Source organism: Sceloporus occidentalis, unplaced genomic scaffold (assembly GCF_023333645.1).
Source record: "Sceloporus occidentalis isolate IW3139 unplaced genomic scaffold, rSceOcc1.0.p SCAF_8, whole genome shotgun sequence".
Classification (NCBI taxonomy): domain Eukaryota; kingdom Metazoa; phylum Chordata; class Lepidosauria; order Squamata; family Phrynosomatidae; genus Sceloporus; species Sceloporus occidentalis.
Genome location: NW_028316988.1, coordinates 18,284,791 through 18,309,002, shown reverse-complemented (window position 1 = coordinate 18,309,002; position 24,212 = coordinate 18,284,791). Strand labels below are relative to the sequence as shown.

The 24,212-nt window shown below is 43.5% G+C and overlaps 2 protein-coding genes across 2 annotated transcripts in view; one reads left to right on the top strand and one right to left on the bottom strand.

The window, feature by feature from the left end:
* Positions 1 to 3,958, top strand: part of LOC149308099 (sarcosine dehydrogenase, mitochondrial-like) — a 35,335-nt gene extending 31,377 nt beyond the window's left edge. Inside the window, exon 21 of the mRNA XM_089535074.1 lies at positions 1,544 to 3,958. Within this exon, the coding sequence (XP_089391200.1) occupies positions 1,544 to 1,669 (126 nt within the window). The 3' untranslated portion in view covers positions 1,670 to 3,958. The remainder of the gene's footprint in view (positions 1 to 1,543) is intronic.
* An 865-nt stretch (positions 3,959 to 4,823) lies between these two features.
* Positions 4,824 to 23,394, bottom strand: LOC149308098 (dopamine beta-hydroxylase-like). The gene is made up of 13 exons (XM_089537016.1): positions 23,308 to 23,394; positions 19,710 to 20,064; positions 18,276 to 18,422; positions 16,635 to 16,895; positions 13,775 to 13,951; positions 13,024 to 13,126; positions 10,625 to 10,791; positions 10,297 to 10,440; positions 8,767 to 8,805; positions 8,203 to 8,262; positions 7,985 to 8,112; positions 6,742 to 6,901; positions 4,824 to 4,982 (listed from the first exon to the last, which is right to left on the bottom strand). Exons 2-13 carry the CDS (start codon positions 20,055 to 20,057, stop codon positions 4,845 to 4,847), a joined length of 1,872 nt encoding a protein of 623 aa, XP_089393142.1. The 5' UTR covers positions 20,058 to 20,064; positions 23,308 to 23,394; the 3' UTR covers positions 4,824 to 4,844.
* Between the last annotated feature and the right edge of the window lie 818 nt (positions 23,395 to 24,212).

Genomic DNA, 24,212 nt, shown 5'->3' with positions numbered 1-24,212 from the left:
TGATTTGCATGTGAATTGCAGCCATGGGGAGAACAAATAGGATGGAAGGGGGTATTTGATTATAAGAGCTTGGTAGGAAAGTCTTGAATATTTATGGACACTGTCAGCAAAGAGAACGCAGGGGAAGGAGATGGACCACTGAAAATGGCAATGATGTGCAGTGACAGAGATAGAACGAACACTAGCCATCTAATTATTCAGTAAGTTTCTTCTCCAAAGAAGCAATGAGTGACTTTAGCAGTTTTTCCCCCATTACAAGAAAGTCTTCAAACGCCACCCCGTTTTCAAAGGCTACGTGTAATTTGGAACTTGTTCTGTGCAAAATTGACACCTGGTTGTTGTTGTTATGCATGCCTTCAAGTAATTTCCAACCTATGGTGACCCTAAGCCAAACCTATCATAGGGTTTTCAGGGGCTGAGAATATGTGACTCAGCCAAGGACATCCAGTGGGTTTCCGTGGTTGAGTAGGGAATCAGTCCCTAGTTTCCAGGACCAACACTCAAACCTCAATGCCGGCTCTCAGAAATACTCTAAATAAATAAAAAATAGGAAACACAATATTTGGCAATCTAAAATGAATTATGTGACTTTGTTGAAGGCATTTTGTCCTTCTGCAAAACATATCCTCCTGGCAGCATGAGTGTGGCTGCTTTTCTAGTCGTGTTAGATTCTTCTTGGCATGCTGGCACCCGGAGGATCTGGACAGGGTGCCCCTAGTAATAATGCTGCCTGTTTCCTTGAGCCTTCTCCTTCTTAGTCAATTAAATCAACAGAGTAAGGCGGAGGCCTTTGCTCAGAGAAGGAAGGGATGTCTCCTCTCCCTTTGGGAAATTTGCATTGCATTGCACTGGTTTATTTACATCAGGCATTGACTAGACTGTGTGGGAATGTGCCAGTTTTACCCAACAGACCGTCCTGTAGGCCACACTCCCCACAAGAGAGACCAAATACCTCCATTTTCCTTTGCCGTCCCTCTCAAAATGGTGACCAGAAGTGATGTTGCATCATTTCCTGTCACCATTTTGAGATGGACTGCAGAGAGAAAAAAACTCCTGCAGCCTCTCATAGCTTGTCTGTTGTTCTTCATCCATAACATTTATCATCTTGACCGTACTCTGATGGTTGCCAACTTATGGTGTTCCAGTTTTCATCTGTGAAAAGTTGACATTCCCTTTGGAAGAAAGAGCTTGGTAACTTGCTGTTTAAAGTCAGAAATGCTGAGATTTTAAAGAGGGGAGATTCCATTTTCAGCTTGCATTTTGTTCCTTCTCTGCATTTGGTTTCTTCCCATGTCACAGGTAAAGGTAAAGGTAATCCCTTGAGACGAATGGTTAGTTGCAACCAACTGTCAGAGGGCAGCACCATAAATATAAAAGTCTTATTGGATTTACTTTGGCATTTGAAACCATTTGAGACATTTTAGCAAGAAACTACATGATGGTAAAGGAAAAGAAGGCAGGTTTCTTCCACATGGTGATTCTCAGGCAAAAATAATGATAATGGAAATGTTGTTGTCATTGTTTTGTGTTGTCTCTTCTCCAGGCCACCCCTGATTTTGTGAAAAGCGGCAAATACATGTTGGAAAGGATGGGAGTTGCCTACCAAGCGAAAGCTCACACAAAATCCCCCTTCGATCCAGAGAACAAGAGGGTTAAAGGGATCTATTAAGACTGGTGGATCTCAAGGAGACAGGAAGGATCAACTGAAAGGTGGAGACAGGAAGAAGGAAAGCGTGAAGCAATACTGCACAATGCCAAAGATCCTGGCCAAGATCATACATCAGTGTTGAGTACTATCAGTCTCCACACACAGAGTTATACAGTTCTTGTGTTGAATGACAGTGTTGCACAATAGAACCAAGGCACCATACATGGAACTGAATGCAACCAGTTGCACATGGACATCCATGCACAAAGAACCCGATGTACAACTCCACTTTCCCAACCTTGAACTGAATGCAGACATTGCTCATCAAACAAAAGTTTCCAACCACTTCTGCAAGAGAATATATCCATGCATAAGACACTGACAGGATCCTGATGTTTGCTTCCAAGAAAATAAGAGCCTTCAGGCCAAATCAAAACATGGGACTCTTGCCTCAGTCCTATTTCCAGCAGTGATAAGTTTGGGAAACCTTGGAGATAATGGCTCTCCATTTGCTGTTTAACTCACTCGTCCAACGCTGCTCCTGCGCATGGAGGTTTTGTTGAGTCTCCTAGCCTTGTTGGCCATGGTGTTGAGAGCCTGGCATAAATTGTACCTTGGTCAGATTTCTTTTTCTGCATCTCTGTCCCCACCACCAGCACATCTTGAAGCAATGATTGCAAGAAAAAAGAAAAATCTGAGCACATTAATGGTATAATTTAACTCGATTTAGTCAATGATAATAAAGGCAAGACTTCCAATGAAGACAGTGTAACATTTCTGTATGCTGGATCACAACATCCTCGCACCCAGAGAAGGGGCTGAGAGACACAGCTCAGCCTGAAAATATCCCCCCATTTCCATCTATTGGTCAATGTGGGCCATTTACGTATAGTTTGCCTAACACCAGGAGTAATTCAGGTGCTTTTTGGTAACTAAGGTGCTCTCTAGTCTATTGGTTTTTTAAAACGTCTCCTCCCCAAATCTAGTCTTATGACAGTAAGAAGCTGCCTTCTGTACCAAGTCAGGTAATATGTCCATCTTGGCCAGCACAGATTCCTTTAACTACTGTCAGCAACAAAACAGAGAAGCCATTTTCAATAATTATTCCCTACCTGCCTCTTTAGTAAGTAGGTGTGTTGCCAGGGATAGAATCTAGGACATACATTGAGTTACAATGCCCTCCCTCACCACCCTCCTAAAGAACTTGTAGTATACCTTTGCCTTCGGCCTACAAGACAGAAGGGTCATAAAGATGACACAAGAAATGATAGATTCCAACACACCAGCCTTGGAACTTTCTTCTTGTTCATGTGGCTCCACAACCTCATTCTCATGATGAATGTGTAGAGTTTTGCCCAGTGGCAAGGACCATGCCCCTTGGCATTTGTTTTCTTGGATACTTCTGAGACAATAGAACAAATAATTACCACCAACCATCTAAGCTTACTACTGTTTTGTCTTCCTCTCCTAGCTTGAGACAGCTATAGCTTTTTGGCATGCTCTCTGTTAGAGATGGTAGCAATAGAACTCCACTTCTACTCAAACTGCATGCACTTGTATGGTTGGATTAGATAAAGAGTTAGACCTCCTCAGGTTTCCTAGACTGTCCTTTTTCTGTTGATCTTCCTTCTGACCTAGACTGATATTCTTAGGGTTTCTGACATCAATTTTTCCTGCTTCTCATCATGTTTCTCTGGATCTTCCAAAGAGGGGAAGACACCTCAGCTTTGATCCAAGAGCAATGGAGAAGCCCAGGTTCCTGTTACTTCAGTCTAGCTAGATCTAGGCTGTCTCATGGTTCTCTGACTTTTCACCCCGCTAGATCCAGACCTAGCCTAGCTGGTTAGATTTCACTAGATCTAGCCGTTCTGGTTAGACCTAGATTTCTTTTGCCTTTCTATCTCACTATATTTCTCTTAATAAAGACCTACTTTCCTACTTTCAACAAGAAAAGGGGGCTCTTTGTGATTATATTCCAGGGAAAACAAGCTCATTAACTCATCTGATGCGCAAAAAAGGTTCAGTCAGTGGTGCAACGGAGCCAGGGCTTTGCAAGGTCAAACCTCCAAGGCTGTTTTGATCAACAGGGATTGTAATATCATCTCCCATCACTATCCCTTGGGCTTCCCTGTCCACCGCTCTGAGCTTAGCTGCAATCTTCACAGCAGCTGGAGGAGAAATGGAATTCCCCAGGAACAATGTGCTTTTAAGAGTTGAAAGTATTTTCAGTCTTTTGCTGGGCACCATGCATTAGCTTGACAAACTTAGGGCCCAAACAGACAGGCCAAAATAAAGCTACTTCGGGTCACTTTGGAGGTATGCTGTTTAAATGCTGCATGCGTCCTAAGAGGCCGGAAGCCGTGCCAAGGCCATGCTCTAGTCCTAAGGACCAGAGCACAGCTTTGGCACAGCTTCTGGCCTCTTAAGATGCTTGTGTCATTTAAACAGCATACCTCCAAAGTGACCTGAAGCAGCTTTATTTTGGCCTGTTTGTTTGGGCCATTATATGTGCATAAATTCCCCTACAGAAGTGTCTGGACCTTTTTGTCTTCTGTGGAACAGATACATTCAGTTCAAGGCTGCCGAAATAGAGTTGCACAGCTGTTGGATGTACATGTAAATTGGACATTATGCACATTGGATATAAATTTTGCACATGAGTGCAGATGCACAATTAATTTCCCATTTGTTTCCACATTTGGTGCCTTGGTTCAGTTGAACAAAGTTGCCAATCTGCACATGATGTGACAAAATTCATGCACAGCTCTGCATGCTAAGAGTTGCACTACTCACACCAAGTCTACGATCTTGCCTTGTGTGTTGTCGGAGGCGAGAGTGAGAATGAATGTTCTGTCCTCCACAAGACAACTCTTACCTGCGCCGATCATTTGAAAAATGTGCAAGTGTGGTTATGCATTTAATGTCATGATTGGTCTTAAGATAACCAGAAATGGTGAGCTGGAAAATCCAGACAATTTCAGGACGCCTTTGCCTTGGCTCTGCTATTTTGTTTGCTAAAAGAGGCAGAATATTGCTAAAGTCCAAGTGGCCAGCCCTACATACATTTTTTCTGATGGGCAGAATTTCCTTCTCACTATTCCCACCATATCTGGGGCTTCCCATAGAGGCTACAAAGAAATCGAAGTCAAGCCAGACTGCAATTAAAGCGATTGGTCCGTCAGGTTCAGCCCATGTCTTATTTTTTGGCTGCTTTGTCAAGTTTAACAACAGTTGGGGACGTGGGAAAGTGGGGCCTGCTGCTGTGTTCACAGGATGAGGCTAGCTCTGGAAGCACCTCTGTAATCGTTGGCAAGGGCTGCTTCTCCCATTCGCCCTGTCAAGAAAAGAAGACAGATATTGTGAGCAAAGTGGAATTGTTGAAAGACAAGTCAACATGCAGATAAATCCAATGGGTCTACTCTAGTTGCCTCTAAGGATTTAAGACTGTGGTTGGCACCAGATCCCTTCTGATCTTAGAAGCTAACCAAGGTCACATCTTGGTACATGGGATGGAGGACTACCAAGGCATATCATGTACTGAAGGCTATATTTCAGGGGGTGGAACTGGCAAAACCACCTCTGAGTATGCATTGCCTAAGAAAACCTAAGGAAATTCATGGGATCGCCATATATCAATAGGGAGGTTTGCTGAACACCAGGAGATTTGAACCCTGGTCTTCCAGTCCAACACTCTAACCACTACGCCACACTGGCTCCCCATATCCTATGTACCCTTTCCCTTCTTTCCTGCCTTCCCCTTTCCTCTTTCTTTGTATGTATGTTTCAATAAAACTCTAACCCTTGAATTAAACAGAGTTGTTCTCCTAGGTATGATTAAGAGCTAGAATGCAGCAACCTACTCTGTTATATTAAAAACAATTGTTGACTACCAATTTGTAATGCTTTTTCTTCTATATTAGCTGGATTTATTTTGGTGTCATATGCAAGTGTATGTTCCCATATGGACACTGTTGGACATTTATTTTATCTGTTGTGGAGTGTCCATATTTAGCTGAAGGGGTGCAGAAGTGGAGTTGTTCATAGGAGGCACAGATGGGATGCACATGCACATGCATGTCTCCTTGGTTGTGCATTCAGTTGTGCATCGTTGCCATTTAACATAGGGGTTGCATGGAACAATCAATGCATAATCTTTGGGTGGAGGTTTAAACTATGTAGACTCTATATATTCACATTTTTATTTTTATTTTATTTTTAATGTATAAAAACAAGTGCAAAGTCTTCCTACATGACTGTATAATCTATCTGGGAAACATAAGAGTTTTTAATGACTAATGCTGTCCATCACACGTCCCTTTTAGCCAAGATTACTCACTGTTGCTTTCTGCAAAACCTATATTTGGACTGGCATAGTCTAAAACAAGACCAGGGCACAATGCAACAGTTTGGATGTGCTACAGAACAGCGAATTGCAATGTCGCCCAACAAAAGGTTCACGATTTGTCTACTTTTGATATGAATATATGGGAAGGGTGTATTCCCTGTTACAGATAAGTGTCCAATTATGGCAAGAATGAGAGGCATGAAGTACATAATGAGGATTCGGGCTGCGCAGCGTACCAAGATGTTTGTGGTTTTGAATGGGGAATTAAGCTAATAATGCGCATGCAAGGCACAATGGCAATTTGCATTGCAAAAAGACATATTACAGAAGATGGGATAGTTTCACTGTTCCATTTGTTGTCATTATGTTTTTTAAAAAAAAGCTTATTTGCTTTGTGTTCATTTGTTCTGTTTATTGCAATCGCATCTGGTTTGGTATTTGTATGCTACGCATTTATTTGTCGTTCCTGTTCATTTTTAATACTCATTGTTTTCAGTTGGAGCAGCTGCTTTTCTGCTGCCCATAACTTCTGCATGTTCTATCTAACCCTAGTGACACTGGCACATGATCTTCCACCATCATATGAACCAGCTAAAGGATCAAATATTTACCATTTCAGACATAGTGGTGTCACTAGGGGAGTGCAGGGGGTACAAAGCGCAACCGGTGACACCATCGGAGGGGATGGCACTGGCCAGAAGTCAGGCATCTCCAAAGAAAGAAAGTGGGGAAACGGACCAGAACATACCGGGAAACGGACTGCTGAAGATTTATTGCAATGCATGGAAATGGGCGCAAAGTCGTACAAGGATTTCAAGACATCTCTGCTGAAAGAATTCCAAGGAACCGAGGCAAACTGCTGCGTGACAGAGGTTTCTGGGCATGTGCAGACATCCTCATCATTAAACCTGCCAGAAAGAGAAGCATCTTGCATGAGCAAATATGTGGGCTTGGAGGGAAAGTGTCTAAAAGATGTATAGAAAGGTAACTGAAAACTGAAAACTCAATAATGCCCTGTGAGATTCAGCAAACAGCTTCCGAAGGAGCATGGAAAGAAGTATCAGACCTTACCTATTGACTAGGAAAAGAGTCAATAGTGGAAATTATACACAGAACGCACAAGCATGGAAAGGTAAGCAACACCAATTACAATGGGAAAGTCGATAATATAAAAATACTGTGGCCCCAAAAAATCACAATCACGGCCATCTCTAAAATATACCATAAAAACAAAACATAAGATGAAAACACCACCAGGGTTTCTGTTTGCAGCATCACAAAACGTGGTTACAAATTGGTCTGTGAGGTTTCAAGTTCAAATGCAGTTTGGTATATAATCAATAAGGCGATAGATGCGCTGCTTTTGTGATTCAATTTATTTCCCCATTCTTTCCTCTCTTTTCTTTTTGCTAAGCGCTGTTTACATTCAAGCAGGTTTTAGATTTGTGCGTGCAAGAGAGAGACAACTCTGTTGTGCCATTTACTGCTGTTTGTAACTAGATTTTTTTTCTATTTAGACATTTATTTCTAGCAGCGGTTTGAGTGTTAGCCTACAGTTCTGGAGACTAGGCTTCAATTCCCAGCTTGGCCATAAAACCCGCTGGGTGACCTTCGGCAAGTCCCATGCTCTCAACCTCAGGCAATGGCAAACCTGTGAACAAATCTTTCCAAGAAAACCCCATAATAGATTTATCTTAGGCTCGCCGTTAAGTCAGAAATGACTTGAAAACACATACCAACAATTGTGGACCAGGCAAAAAATAAAGGTTATATCCCTGCACAAGGAATATAATCACCTCAATTGCTGGCCATTGAAAATGCAGTTACTAATCAGCTTTTATAACTGACTAATAGGTGGAGTTCTCTGGGAAACATTGGTCTTCTAACATAAGAAACACCCGAACACATCAGACCCTGCAATGGTTGTATTGCATATTCCATTACCATCGTAGTATACAAGGTGTATTTAGTTGCATGATAGTTTACATTACCTGTTCACAAGCTTGAAATAGCGGCGCAGGTAGCCCAAATCTATTGCACTCTTGCACAGCTCCAACTCTGTCTGGGGATAGTAATGGATATAGTTCACACACATCTCTTCCATGATTCCAAAACCTCCCTACAGGTTAAGAGGATAAGAATCAAGCATGAGGACAGGAGTCACAAAGTCACCAATATGTGTGTAGTGTACCTCTCCCAATAGACTCACCACAGTTGCTTGAGTCCGATCTTCGGTGTTGTACATGCAGGTGGTTCTCAGCACATCGCCCTGTTTATAGAAAAGCATTATCTTGACACCTCAAGGGATAAACTACAACAACAGAGTTGTGTAGTGGTTAGAGTACTGGAGTCCTAAGTTCCCTCAACCATTCCTAACTAGGCTTAGTTTCCAGCCCCTTTATCATCTTGGTTGCCATCCTCTGAACCTGTTGTAGGTTGACAATATCCTTATTGTGCCCAGAACTGGACACAAACCCTATGCTTCCCTTGACATTCATTCCTTGTTGTGCAACTGTCCCCTTTCCAGATCTTTCCAATGACCTCCAAGATAGTTTGGACTATGTGTGGGCCTAAACTTAATCTTCAGTCTTGAATGGAAGCTGCCTATTGTCAGTGGATCCCTCTCAAACCAGTGTAGCTTTATGATTCATGAACACCATTTACTCAAGAAGAAGAAAACCCAAGTGCTTCTGTTTGTTACAGTGCGATGGCAGTCTAGGAAAACAGCATAAAGGCACAAACAATATCAATACCTTTCTAAGAGTCCACTTACCGGGAACACAGACACCACTTTCTTTAACATGCGGATCTCCTAAGGGAAAACAGGAGCCAGACAGAGAAGAGAGTCATGAAAGGTAAGGTAGAGTACAATAAAGTGTAGGGTGGAAAAAGGAAAGAGTGCAAAGGCAAAGTAAGGAAAGGTCATTTTAAGAGGGATAGGAGAGATTACTTGGTGTTATCCCCTGAACACTGGGGCTGGGAAGCAAAAACTGGGGAGCAGCCACAGAACTCTACAAGAGAAATAAGAGCTGGTCTGTTTATTAGCTAAAAGGCCTGGTGCATTTAGGAGCTTGTCTACATGGGTGATTTACCCTGAATTTACTCCAAGCTCACAGTGTCCTGTTTACATAATGCAGGGCCAAACCCCCAAATCAGGTCCAGACTGTCTTCACAATGTCCGCACCAAATTCAGGGCTTCCTCCTTCAACCCATTCCAGGACTCCCACATACACACCATGAATACCAAAATCTGTGGTGCTCAAGTCCCATTAAATACAATGGCACAGTAAAATGGCACCTCTCTTATATAAAATGGCAAAATCAAGGTTTGCTTCTGGGAATTTGTATACTGTTAAAATATGCTCAAGCAATGGACGGTTGAATCTGTGGATATGGCATCTATGGATACGGAGAGCTGCCTGCAACTCACCTTTTGCTGTGGGTTTTGGCTGTCTTTGCAGCAACACCAGCCAACTTCACATATGGTCCTTGCAAGACCCACCACTGTTGGCACAAGTCACTCTGAGGTCAGGACAAGGTGTCCTGCTTTGACATTTCATTTTGACCTCAGCAGCGGCACCAAGTGAAGAACAGGAGCCACCTGAGGAAGCAGCCATGCATTGTTTGCTGTAGGAGCTGAAAATCCACAGCAAAAGAGAGCACATAAGAAGGGAATTAGGGGCCAGGGCAGCCTAGAGGCAATAATACTCTGGGTGAAGTCCCTAAGAGCATCCATAGACCAAGTTTGTGGATAATGTAGACCTACCCTTGGTGTATGAGTGCTCTTAGAGCCTTCTTCACTGAGCTATTTAAAATTGTAAAAGCACAACACATACATGCAAAACACTGACGGCTAGAATGCTGCATGAGATGTATATCTCCATAAGTGGACTTACATGTGCAGGAAACAGAATTAAATAGTTTTGCCACATTCATGTTCACCTAGGGGCTGGTGTGATGTTATGGTGTATGGCCATCTGTTGCCAGTGGAGCGACTGATGCATCATGCTTTCCATGTGTAATGGGTACCAATGCGCACTACAGGGGGGCACCCTTTTCGGAAGATGCTTCAACACCTTGGATAATTCCTTTAAAATCTGAACCAAAACCTGGAGTGGATTCACTGCCTTATGGACACGAGAGCCACCAGCCCCCAGCGTTAGCAAGTTCTCCAGCATTTTCTTCAGTAGGTCAAAGAAGTTCTGTATTGGCTTTTTGGTGTTGCAATTACTTAAATGTAACTGATTCATCTAACTGGTTTAACAAAGTCTTTGACTGATTGAGGTAAGGAGAAAAGCTATACCTGGAAATGAGGGCTGTAGTGTCTATCTATGTTTACAATCTCCTGCTCCTTCCCTTCTCGTGATAAGATGGTCACCACGCTTCTTCCGGTCAGGTGGGTGTGAAGCTGAGAGGCGAAAATGTGGATCCCGCTGGGGGGCAATGCCTGGTGAGGGGCAAAGGAAAGTGGGGTGAACACACATGCCAATATTTTGAATAGAAGGAAGAATAGCGGGGAGAGTCAATGGCTGCAACCCTGTTGCTTACATCAGCTTGCATAACTCAGCATACCATTACAGGAAAAATAAGGGATGGATACTAGTTGTTGCTGTTGGCAGATTGGTACTTACCACCTGGGTGCATTTATCAGTGCAGTATCCTGTCAGGTAAAAATGGCTTTCACGTGGTGGAATTGCCATCACCGGTGTGTATACCAAGCCGAGCTCCATGATACCAGCATCAAAAGGCCGAAGAGTGGCAGTGTAAAAGAGGCGGATCCCTGAGGAATCGTAGTGGCCTGGGAAAGCAAAACAACACACCTTGAGATGTTATGTACGTATACATTTGTGTCACTGGAAGTCATCATTTGTGTCATTGGAAGTCACTGGAAGTCATCAGAAAGCTTTTGCTATTCTCAAGACTTCACCTTGAGTCCCTGTACTGGAAGGAAGGTGGGATAATAATAATAATAATAATAATAATAATAATAATAATAATAATAATAGGTTTAGGTATCCATGGGGGTCCTGGAACCAAACCTTTGCAGATAACAAGGGCCCACTGTATATAACGGATTTTTGTATCCATGGATGGTCCTAAAACCAAACCCAGGGGAATCCCAAGGGCACCACTGAATTTCTTTCCTGTGGGTGCATTTTAGAGTATAGGTCTTTGTATGGCAGGGTGGGTAAGTTATTTTCTCTTTTTAAAGAGATAGCCCTAGGTGATAAAGGCACATTACAAGGCAACTTGGGAATTTCAGGACTTGGGGACTATGCGCTGATGTACTCACGGCACACACCGGGTGATGTAACATCTTTCTCTGCCTTAAGGCTGTAATTAGTGGCAGATCCAACTTCCAAGTGGAAGAGGCTGCCCTAGCCTGGCGCACTCTTAGTCACCCTGAAATGTCATAGCTCCAGTGCACCTTAATGGCCCCTCGGGTTATCAAGATTCTGCTGATGCAGGAGAGAAGGGGAGAATATTTGGAGACAGCTAAAGACAGTCAGAAGTGCACCCTCACCACCACACACACACACTCACAAAATGTCCCACAGCCCTTCTAGATGCTGGGTAGTTGTCCAGCTGCAGACACACTGTTGAAACAGTATGGGTACAAATGAAATGGAGAATGCCAACTTTAACTAACCATCAACATCAGCAACAGAACAATACACAGATTAACATGGAATTTCTTCCAGACCCAGATCACACAGTGTGTGTGTGTGTGTATCTTCTGTGTCACCACTCTCTGAAGATGCCAGCCAGAGATGCTGGCGAAACGTCAGGGATAAACTGTTCTAGAACATGGCCACATAGCCCGAAAACCCCACAAAAAACTATGGATGCCGGCCATGAAAGCCTTCGATTTCACATTCTTTCTATCCTTAAGGCAGGTTCCCATGTTTCTATGGGTTGCTTCACTAGTAGGCCTTTGAAAGCTTGCTCTCCCCACCCCACAAACCTGCCTGGTTTGCCTCAGAAGAGAGGGGAGCCTTCAGCCTATGTGCCATCCATGTGCCTTTGTGTGTATTTTGGGCACCGGCCAGATTTTCTCATTACTTTTTAAGCTTCTGTCTCCAGCTTGGGCACAAAATGAAATGGATAAGAATAACAAGGGAGATATTATTGGTGAAAAGAAAAGAACCAACAAAAATGATTATTTATAGCCAAGTGTGATATGACTGAAGAGCAGCCCAGATGCTTCAGTTTTCTAAAATTATTCCAGAGAGTCCAAGGAGCGAACAGTTTTGAGCTTATGGAAATGCAGGCACTTTGTGCTGCGTTTTCTTCCTCGTGTTCAAAAACCTGCCTGCTGGCTGCTAATAGGCAGAGAAAGCAGGGGAAGAGTGTGCTCCCAGTTGCTCATTAATCTGAATGGCATCTCATGGCTTCCAGCCCAGGCAGAAGTTACATCTGGACAGGCCACATCACGACCAAGGATCCAAGAGTAAGCAGTCACAAGATGGGACTGGAACTGGTTCAGGGGTCTGTGAGATGTACAAGTAGGTAGGCAGCCTTTGTTCCAAAAGTTATTTGCATCAGTTTGCAAAGGAAGTTGCCAGTTGCTTCGGTAGATGGAAACTGAGCAAGTAACAGGTTATAAGTAGTGGCAGCTGGGTGATCTGATATCAGGAGTATGGTGAGCAACCATGGGTTTTAGGATGCATCTACAGTGTAGAAATAATGCAGTTTGACATCACTTTAAATGTAGCGTTGTCCTATAGAATCGTGGGAGTTCTAGTTTTGCAAGGTCTTTAGCCTTCTCTGCCAAAGAGTGCTGGTGCTTCACCAAACTACAAATTCCTGGATTCCGTAGGATATAGCCATGGAAGTTAAAGTGGTGCCAAACTGTATTGTTTCTACAATGTGGATGCACCCTTTCCTGAACCTATTTGCAAGTTAGTATCCAGAACCTTGGATAGCTCTTTCATCATTCGTTTAGAAGAACTGTCCAACAAAACTTTCTTTGGGGACTGGAAATTCAACTAAAGAAGATGGAAAGGGAGTCATTCAAGGTCTGTTGTACCTTTGAGCTCCAGTGGATTGTGGTAGTGAACTTCTAGGCGCAGATATCTGGAGGTTCCAGGGCCTCCGAAAGCGAGTCCTGCATCTTCTGGGTAGTAAAAAGCCTATGAGGAAGGAAGGAAGGAAGGAAGGAAGGAAGGAAGGAAGGAAGGAAGGAAGGAATATGGGTGGTAGGTTTGGAGAAAGAACTAGTGAGAATTTATTATATTCACATCATTCCCATCCTCATCATCCCTCCATTTGTAACCCTTTATACCCTTCATTTCCCCCAGAAAGAGAACTAAAGGCTTACACATAAACATAGTTGGAAAATACCAAAACGTTAGTAATGAAGTTGAATTAAATTATTAGCAACACTAAAAACAAGTTAAAACATACCAGTAAAAATAGGTTTTAAAAAAACCTCCTGATTCCTACTACTTGGTCACAATTAAGCAAGATCCATTGAATCAATGGGATTGATCTATGTCTTAAGTCCCCATTCAACCATTTATTGAATCTGCCCCAACAAGAGTAGATCCACTGAATCAGTTGTTGAATAGCGAGTAAATCACATGAACTCAATAAGTCTAACTCTAGTTGGGGCTAACCAATAGGATTCAAGCCAAAGAGTTTGTCCTGGCCCTGATTATTTGCCTGTTTTACTTCTCCATGGAAAGATCAAGAAGGAGGGAATGGGACGATGTGGAAAGGGAATGATAGAATGGGATGCTCCCTATTTAACACAATGGCTGCCATTTTGTAAGACGTACCTGTGCGCCCATTGCCCAGGCAGCCAGCACATGCCTGCAGTAGTTCAACCGTTCTGGCTTCATCTTAGAATCGCATGGTCCACTGTAATCGGGGAAGGTCTCAAACTGTGGGGCACACTGGAAGACCTCCATGTGGTGGACTATGGCTTCGTTCCCTTTTGTGATAACCGGTTCATACTGTAAAGATGCCAAAGAATATTGAGTGACGGTGATTCAGAGGGACCACATTCCTTTTGTCACTGATGTTCATGGTTAATGGCTGGCCTCCTCTTACGTTGCTGTTGTTGTGTGCCTTCAAGTCATTTCTGAGTAATGGCAACCTTAAGGCAACCCTATCATGGGGTTTTCTTGACAAGATTTGTTCAGAGGAGGTTTGCCATTGCCTTCCCCTGAGGTTGAGAGCATGTGATTTCCCCACATCTAAGATCACCATGTCTCAATAATAGCTATGACTACCAATTTCCCAGCAAGGTACACATGTAATTTCGGACACTCTGTCACCATAAAGGTGTGCATCATAGCCCCCATCTCAGCCATTATCTCTGGTCTCCAACTCTTCATCCATTGAGGCTATGAGATTCAGTGGTTATCAAACCTGTCCCAAAAGCAAAAGAATCTAAGAATGTGCTTTAAGTGATAGCATATGGATTAAGTTTTCCGAAACAGCAGGTCCCTCTCTTGCAGTGCAGGCCTGTCTTTGCTATTTCTGTTTCAGACCTTAGTCTTGCTTCTCTCCATCTCCCATTTACTTGTTGTTTGTTTAAAATCTGGCTGAGATCTTGCATTGGAAGGCATAGCTACAGTGACGTAACTATGTCTCCATAGCTACATCTCTCGATGTGACCCCCGAGAACCTACCTTTTCAACAGCCCTATCCAAAAGAGGAATTTCCAAGGTTCTAGAAAGTGGGGCAGTGCATGAAGACAGGCTGTTGTAAAGTGCCCCACTACCAGGAGGGCTCTAGATGCATCATCACACATCACCTCACCCTCCAGTACCTTGAAACTCCTCTTTTTAGGGGGATGAACTGCTAAAAAGGTGGGTTTGAGGGGCTGCCTTTGGTCATTGCCATAATACAGCAAGAAAGCCAGTATGGCATAGTGGCTTGACCAAGATTCTGGAGACCAGGGTTCAATTTCTTGCTTGGCCAAGAAATACACTGGGTGAGGTGGGCACGTCATATGCTTTTAACCTCAGTCAAAGCAATGGCAAGGCCCCTCTGAATAAATCTTGTCAAGAAAACCCCATGATAAGTTTGCCTTAGGGTCAACGGAAGTCAGAAATGACTTGAAGGCACACAACAACAACAACAACAACAATGCAGCTTTTAAGGTGAACATGTTTAATTACAATCCCTGGTGAAAGCTTGCCATTCAAAATGTTCAGTTGCTTCACTAGATATGCAGAGGAGCTAGATAAGGATGAAAACCCTCCCCACCAAACAAGGAAGACACATGGCCACTACAAGCCAGACAAGGTGGGCCTCATGATGGGCTTCCTCTTGAGCAGACCATCAGTTGTGGACCTTCCTTCCAGTAGGAGTCAGGGATGGCAGGCAGCATCCTCTCTCTTGAGCAGCCGGTTAAAATAATATTATCCCAAAGGGTCTTCCTGGGTCTTCTTTTTTTTTTTTTAATGGTGCTTAAAACTGTTCTTAGTCTTTTTTCTGAAGAATATTTCAATCAGTTTTATTGTACAATGCTCTGGGAACCACTATAAGCAGAAAAGTGATGGGATGGATAGGTAGGGAATAGATGGATGGATAGATAGATGATAGATGATAGATAGATAGATAGATAGATAGATAGATAGATAGATAGATAGATAGATAGACAGGCTAGATGGTGGAAGGACACAGACAGACGATATGGATGGATGGATGTACAGAATAGATGATGGAAGGACAGACAGGCAGATAAAATAAATTATAGAGGATAGAACAGAACAGAACAGAACAGAACAGAATAGAATAGAATATGGTTGGTTGGATGGATGGATGGATGGATGGATGGATGGATGGATAATAGATAGCTGAAATAGATGATGAATGAGTAGGTAAGTAGATAGACAAATCAACAGACAGACAGAGAGACAGACAGGCAGACAGGCAACAATTCATTTTGATCTTTACAAGGGCTTCCTCGCTACTATTGGATGAGTACAACTAGGTAACAGACTGACCTGTGCATCTGATATGTAGAAGGCTAGACTGGAGTCTAGTAACTCCCTGAGACAGACTGCTGTTGGTCCAGAGAAGTAACTAGCCATGGATATCAAGGACCCCCAGATCAAAGGGGCTATGCCTTGGTTACCTCCCATGCAATGAACTTTCTCTGGCCACTAGGGACTGCACAAGTTCCAAAGCTTCTTCCTTCTCTGGCGTCTGGCCCTTCCTTGTTCATTCACACCTTGATGGTGGTGTGTTTGTGTGTGTGTGTGTCTTTTAACCTCCTTGGGAGGGGTTGTTCCATGGGCATCCAACTGTGACTTTGAGATCTGCTGAATCACATAACTTTAACCACCACCACCCCTTCCTCCATTGCAAAGCCAGGAGACAGGGCCTGACTAATGTTCTCCACAGCTGATGAATCAGGACTTTTGCTAGAATTGCCCTCCTGGCTGGTTGACTTTCCCCATCATTAGCGCTGTTCTCAGGTTTCACACTCATCCTATAACAGTTTGCGCAGCCTGAACAAGCCCCAGCGTGGAAGAAAGTATGCCATTATTATTACTGTTGCAAAGATGCCTAAGCCAACATTAACTGGCGACATGGGAATGGGTTCAAATAAGGGAGAGAGAGAGAGAGATCATCAGAAATCTCAGTGCAGAGGACAGTTTCGGTGAAGTGTGCCACACTTACCATGACAATGTGATGCTTTCCAAAGACCTCTGGAAGCTCTGTCATGTAGCACCAGTATGTTGTCTCCTGGCTGGGTATGCTCACATTAGGAGCTCTTATCACCATGGTCTTCAGGTCACCAGGCAGCGAGGGAATGCCGACGTCTGGTTTCAGCAGCTGTACCCTTTGCAGTCCTTTCTGACGGAGAGCGGAAACATTGATCGCTTGGAGGAAAGGGACTGGCTTCTCCAGAATCCCATAGATAAGATGCACAGTACCATCCTGGAAGGAAAGAAGAAAGCAGGTCTGTTAGTCAACCAGATCAGTGAATACCATTTCAAGAAAAATACCAGATACCCTGGGGCATCAGGGTATCTTATGTATCTGATCTATGGATTAGGACTTGCAATGTTTTATGTCCAAACCTGGACAGAAACAGTTTGAAACTGTTTTAATGGGTCTCCTCTAGTTTGGGCTAAACTTAGATTTGGTCTTTCGATAGTTAATATCAATCGGATGTTCTTTGAATGTTTAATAGCCACCAAGATTGATTCTAACTAGGGCTATTTTGGACCATAACCTCCCAGTACCTAATTTAAACTCTTTCAGGCCCTAAATAAATCAAGAAATAATAGGCAGGAGATGGCTCTAAATTTCTTTTCAGTTTCGCTGTAAACCAGATTGCAGCCACTAATTTCAACATCTGACAGCATTTGATAGATGGGATGCATAAATATGTAGGGTCTCCCATGGCAACATAATACTTAATATTGGTCAGTACCTAGTGGTCCCCAAGGTGCTAAACCTGATGTGGGAAATTGAAGAGGAATTCAGAAATGGGAAGTCTTCAAAATGATTGAAAAATGACAGTTTAACATTCATGTTCAAAATTCAGATGTAAGATTTCTGACTTGAGCAGGAGAACGATTAGGGACCTTGGCAGTATTTTAAGGTAGAAGGGTCAACGTCAGGTACATATTTGCAGGGCAATGACTTATTACTTTCCCCATCCTTTAACATGGAACCATCCTTAAATGTGAAATCTCTTACAAGCACAATTTGTACTTAGGAGTGCCCAGGCTATGTTTAGGGTAGCTTATTCCCAAATAAGCCTGTAAGAAATAGACTGCAAGGAGCCGTTATTAATCCTGGAACAGCTCAGTAACACCCATTCTCTTTGTATTTCTTGCAGTTAGTGCACTTCTGATAGACGTAGGAGACTCAACTACATGGGAGTCTTGGGCTGCATCTACACTGTAGAACTAGTGCAGTTTGATGCTGCTTTAACTGTTATGGTTCAATGCTATGGAATTTTGGGATCTGTCTGAGATCTGTCTGTCTGGGATCTGGCATCTATCAGAGAGCACTGGTGCCACAACAAACTATAAACCCCAGAATCCCATAGGATGAAGCCATGACAGTTAAAGCAGTGTCAAACTGCATCAACTCTGCACTGTGGCAATAGCTTAAATGGTTCAATTTTTCCAGATCATGGAAAAGGGCTCAACTTCCCCAACCTAGTCTAGTGTGGGCTGAAGCCATCCTCCATCCATTCTGGTACTATGACACTGGAAAAACTACAGAACATTGCATGTTGCAGCATATGCAAAATGCACCCGCAGAATTCGCATGGTGCTCAATAAAGTCTCCGAAGAATTATACCTCTATTAGGTAGTCCTTTGGGTCACAGGTGTCAAAGGGCCTTTTAAAGAGCAGGTAGAGTCCCTCAGTGCTCTTCTGTGCTTGAAGGAGCTTGTAGTTTTGCTGGGTGTCCATGTGCAGTTGTCCATAGCGATCGCTCCAGGCATCCTGTGGGTAAGGAACACCAACAACAAATCATAACCATAAAGAAACAGAATCCAGCATACAAGGCTATCTCCTTACCTGGATCAACCTCACCACCACAACCCTGTAAGGTTAGGTGAGGCTGAGAGAAAGTATGTATCTTGGGCAAAGTCACTGAGTAGGTCTTGAGGTTTAATGGGAACATGAACTAGGATCTCCCAAGTCCCAGACATGCACTTTTCCCACTACATCACTCTAGCTGTCCTAGAAATACATGCACCATTGTTTTCTTCTGGAGCAAAAGGGACTTGAAAAGTATGAATGCATGAGCATTTCCCTAAAGCAGAGTCTGCAGACAAGCTGGAATCATCTCATGCCAGCAACGATTTAATAAATGCAGGTATACTTCACTTAACAAACTCTATGTATGTGTCCCTGGACATTATCTCTTTTGGACCAGAGGCAGAAATCACATGGAAAAGACAGAGATAGGTTGCTGCGCCACAAAAAAATAAGAGTGGCTAAACATGTTTCAGTATACTTTTCATTCAAACTGAACAATATCCACAAATGAAATGAAACCACCACATCAGGTAAGCCTAGCCTTATTAAACAGAAACATTCTGAATTTTCTAGAGACAACTTGAAAGCGTCTTCTAAAATTTATCCAGGGATGGGTTTCCACATTTCTTGGGAGCTCAGTTATAACTGAAAAACAACAACATAGATACTCAGGACTGAGTTCAAATCAGGGTAAAATTAAACCAGGGAAGGTTTCCTGGCTCAGAGATCCAAAAGACAATGGCCATGGCTGAGAAGTTTGTGTGTGTGTATGCTTTTGTGCCTTCAAATCATCTGCCAACTTACAGTATTTGTTGTTGTTGTGTGCCTTCAAGTCGTTTCTGACTTATGGCAACCCTAAGGCAAATCTATCACAGTGTTTTCTTGGCATGATTTTTTCAGAGGAGATTTGCCATTGCCTTCCCCTGAGGCTGAGAACATGTGACTTGCCCAAAGTCACCCAGTGGGTTTCATGGCCAAGTGAGGAATCAAACCCTAGTCTCCAAGTCATACTCCAATACTCAAACCACTACACCAGCCCCCATGAATTTTCCCTAGAGTTTTCTTAGGCAAGGGATACTCAGAGGTGGTACTGATAGTTCCTTCCTCTGAAATATTGCCTATAGCACCTGGTATTAATTGCTGGTCTCCCATCCAAGTACTAACCGGAGCTGACCCTGCTTATTTTCTAGGATCAGTCAAGATCAGATACCGTTAGGATGTTTAGGCCTTCGCTGAGAAGTGACTTACCGCAAAATAAGACTGGACCCCATCACTCCAGAGGATGGCCAGATCTGCATTCTCAAAGTCTCCTCGATCTGACATCCCAAAGAGCAGCCCATATTTCAGTTTCTTGACCAAAATCTGGAAATGCACCTCTTCCCGGCGGTAGCTGACATTCCAGGAGAGCTCCAAGACCCCTTGAGGATCCAGAAGCACTTTGTACGGGAAATAGTTCTCTTTCGGATCAGTACCTTGCAGGGCGACCACCAAAATGACCAGGAAGACAGCAAGCATAGTGAAATACATGGAAACCACTTCTCGGAGTCGGAAAGCTGGGCAGGAAGGTCTCACCTGCCGCCTCCCCATGGTTTGCATCCTAGAACTGAAAAGGAGTCAGACGAGAGCTTGGCTTCCCCTCCCATTTATAGGATAGCCCTCCAAGGCAAACTGGGTAAATAATGCCTCCTAATTACATTTCATGGATGGGAAATTGAATTGTGGCATTGACCCACTGTCCTCCAGGTACAAACCTTTGCTGTTCTCGCTGCTTGTCCGTAATTGGCTCTAATTGTCCATGGACATTATCAGTGGGAATCGAACAAGACTGGATGGATGTCTTCTCCTTCTCCCCCCGCCCCCATGTTTCCAAGGAAGAAACAACAGCAAGGCCATGCATCCACCTACAAACTGTGTGTGCATTCAGTTCCATCTCTCTGTGTTGCTTCCTCTCTATCTAAGAAGCATGGCTTTGTCCTAAGTGAAACATTTTCTGCAGATGAAATAGGCTGGAATGCAATGCTATCATACTTCCCAGTAGCAAAGATACCTCGCCTTCCTCTTCATCTTCCAACCCACATCCATCCATAACCTGATAGACGCATGCTTATCCACACTGAGATCCATATTGAGATCAGCAGCCCAAACACACCTTGTCTTAAATCCTATTGTTTCTCCCATCCAAAGCAGGTCCGTTGGCTCAATTGGATGCACCGATGTGTCAACGATGGTTCAACAGTGGAGTCAGGCAGCATGTACACTGCAGAATCAATGCAGTTTGATGCCGCTTCAACTGCCATGGCTCAGTGCAGTGGGATTCTGGGAGTGCTTGGACTGTGTATTAGTGCATGGCATGTTTGGATTGGATGGACCTTGTGTCTCTTCCAGTTCTATGATTCTATGATCACATAGAAGTATTTGAAGGAATGGAAAAGATGGCTCCCTTTTCCGGTCCATCTCAGGTTTCTCCCAAGTTGCCTTATGGGGTGGCCACCCAAAAATGAGGCCAGGATGCTCTGTCTTCAGAAGTACCTGCTGAAATCCCCTCTTCCCTGCAACTAATGAAAGGCACAAGGAAGCCCTTTTTCATGCTGCCATCCTTTGCCCACCACATGTGACATAGCCTTTTAACAATGACCACAGAAGGGACAACAGGAGTTGGCCCTCATATCTATTGTGAATCCCATGTGGTGTTCTTCAATGAAGAAGACTTCACTATCATCCAGGTAAGAAGGAGCATTCATACCACCTACATCAATCTGCCACCACAGTTCTCCACATTTTTGCCATTCCTTGGGCACCAAAAGGAGACCAAACAGAAGATCCCTGCACTGGTAAAGCTCTTTTCCTTATGCCAATCTTAGGAATCTGCTTCACACCAGGGCCATCAGAATGCAAAAATATGCCTCTTACAGATTTATAGAGGCCTTGAAATTGTCTTGATTTTAACACCTTCTGAAAGGTATGAAAACTCACCATGCAGTTCTGCCAGTGAGTTACAATGGTGCCGTACAATTTTAGATTCAGCGCTGGTTGGAAGCTCCCATTGTGCTTGGAAACAACAACAAAAACCTGCACCTGCTAAAGTCTGCTCTTCTCTGCAGTGGAACAAACACTGCTGCCTGTGACTGATTCCCAGCAGCTGCACAGACCCTGACCTCGGCTTGGTTGGGAGGCCCGGAGGCTAAACACACACACAAACTCACACACACACACCTTTCTCTCTGTCTCTCTTTGTGCCAGATTACATTTCAGGTTCCTTCAGCCGGATGCAGCGGAAATGCTGAGGAAGCAAAAGGAAGCTTTCACTTCGGCTCCTGGAGATCTGATACCCAGGAAAAGAAGCACGTTGTTGGTGCATGCTGGGGGTGGGGGTGTCTTGGTTGGTGGAGAGGACCAGGTTTACAATGTAAAAGTGCCATAAATGCAAGATACCACACAGAGCCATAATAACCAAAGGACCCTGCCAGTGGTGGAAACTCTTCTACTGCCCATTCAACTATTTGGAGATTTCATCAGTGCCACATTGTGTTGGTGAGGCTTTGCCCACAGTTGTTCAAACCATGGCTCAGTGGTAGAACATATACATTGCCTACAAATGATCACACATTCAGACTGGCAATGAAAACACATGGGTCAATGGCTTGACTTGATAGAGGATCATGGGATCCTACCCTCTACTGAGTCAGATCAAAACCTTTATGACACAAGCTGCATCTGAACTGCAGAAATAATGCGGTTTGACATCATCGCCATTATTATTATTATTATTATTATTATTATTATTATTATTATCTCGCCCTTCTCCCAGGGCTGGGACTCAGAGCAGCTTACAACATTTAAAAACACCATACAGGTAAAAGCATACAAAAATAGTATGTTAAAATAGAATTAAATTACTACAATAATTAAAACAAATTCAATGCTAAGATCAAGTAACATGTCTTTAAGTGCCATGGCTCAGTGCTATGAAATCCTGGGATCTGTAGTTTGTTGTGGCACCAGAGCTCTCTGACAGAGAAGGCTCAATAACTCACAAAGCTATAAATCCTAGAATTTTATAGCATTAAGGCATGGGAGTTAAAGTGGTGTCAAACTGCATTATTTCTGCTGTGCAGATGCACCCACAGTTACGACGGTTTCCTTCAGTTTCCTGAAGATGCCAGCCACAGATGCAGGTGAAACCTTAGATATAGCCATGTTAGTCTGTATGTATCAGTAGGTAGAGAGCTCTTGTAGCATTATTTGAGTTCTTGTTAGTATCAAAGTTGATACAAGACCTCTAAATATACTTAATATTAGTTCTGGATCATGTCTGCCTTCACCTCACCCCAGCCACCCACATTCTCTCCATAGCTGGGATCTGCATTGCTCCTTCTTCCAAACAGAATCCTGGCTTTCAGTTGGGTCGCTACTGAACATCAGCACATTTTTGTCCTCTTGGGCCAACATCAGGCCTTGCTCATGCCACCTAAAACAAATGGACACAATCAAAGTGTTCCTTCACCCATACAGTCCCATGTTCTCCCCATCCTAGCACCTCTCAAGTCCCAGGAGGAGAAGCGGTTAGTACCCCTGTTTATCTGTTTGGAATAGAGAGGCAATTCATACCACAAAGAAGCAGTTGGCCTCAGCTTGGGAAGGAAAAGGGAAATGAGGGCATATGCTTTTCCTTCCCCCTGGAGCCTAGAACAGCCATGTTTTTATGGTCCGACTTGCTTCCCTGCTCCGGCTTGACAGCTACTGTGGAGAGGTTTGGGGATGGAGCACAGGACAAGAGAATATCCCCCCCCCCATCCCCATGACTGATCTAAAAATGGAGATACGTGTGTGTGTAAGCAGCACTTACATTCACGCACGTCACTAACAGGATGCTGCCGAATATCTCCTCCACCGCCGTTGCCATCTTCGTCGCCTTATGTCCCCTTCAGGGAGGTTTGGGAGAAGTCATCCTCTGTTTTGCAGAAATAGCGGCCTCTCCTCTGTGTGTTGACAAATGAGCCACTGGATCGTCTCTGAAACAACCTTGGCATTTGAGGGCGGAAAGAAGCAACAACGACAGCAAGGCTTTCGGCAGCTTCTCTGGCAGGGCCTTCCATGGGATGAAATATTTTCTAGGGCCAGGCATAGGGATTCCTGTTCTGTTCCTTTCATTCCTTTCTTGCTGTTTTCAGGGTGTCTCCAAGTTGCAGAATTAAAAGCAGTTTAACTGCAGTGACTTTATCTGGGATTTATAGTGGCACCAAAGTTCTCTGACAGAAAAGGCTAAATAGCTCACAAAACTACCGATCTCAAAATTCCACAGCTTTGAGCCATGACAGTTAAAGTGGTGTCAAAGTGCATTAAGTCTGCAGTGTAGATGCAGCCACGAAGAGCAGAGAATGGCTCACATTCAGAACCTTTATCATTGCAGGAACTCAGATCTGGTACATGAAGTGATGATGACCATTTCTGACCATGTGTTGAATCCTTCCTGGCATGCCATGCCATGCCCTACTCTGCCCACATCAAATGAAAAGCAGAGACTGAGCTTTCAATGTCTCAGGATTTGTTACAGCTGCAAAAGCGGCGAGATTATAAAGAAATGGGTGCTGTTCCTGAACATCAAAGCAAGTCTGACATTTCAGACGTTTACTTACAAATTCCCTTCTTCTGTTTAGCACGGGATATTGTTTTTTTATATATATAGTTTTGTATGTGAACAAAACCACGGAATTAATCATCAAACGTTCAGTATTTTTAGACAATATAAAC

Excerpts from the sequence above, each read along its gene's own strand:
- LOC149308098 (XM_089537016.1), bottom strand. The coding sequence starts at position 20,057 with ATGCAAACCATGGGGAGGCGGCAGGTGAGACCTTCCTGCCCAGCTTTC. Across the intron at positions 16,896-18,275 it reads CAAAGGACTACCTAATAGAG|GATGGTACTGTGCATCTTAT; the intron begins GTATAATTCTTC and ends CTTTCCTTCCAG. Across the intron at positions 10,792-13,023 it reads CAATCCACTGGAGCTCAAAG|GCCACTACGATTCCTCAGGG; the intron begins GTACAACAGACC and ends TTGCTTTCCCAG.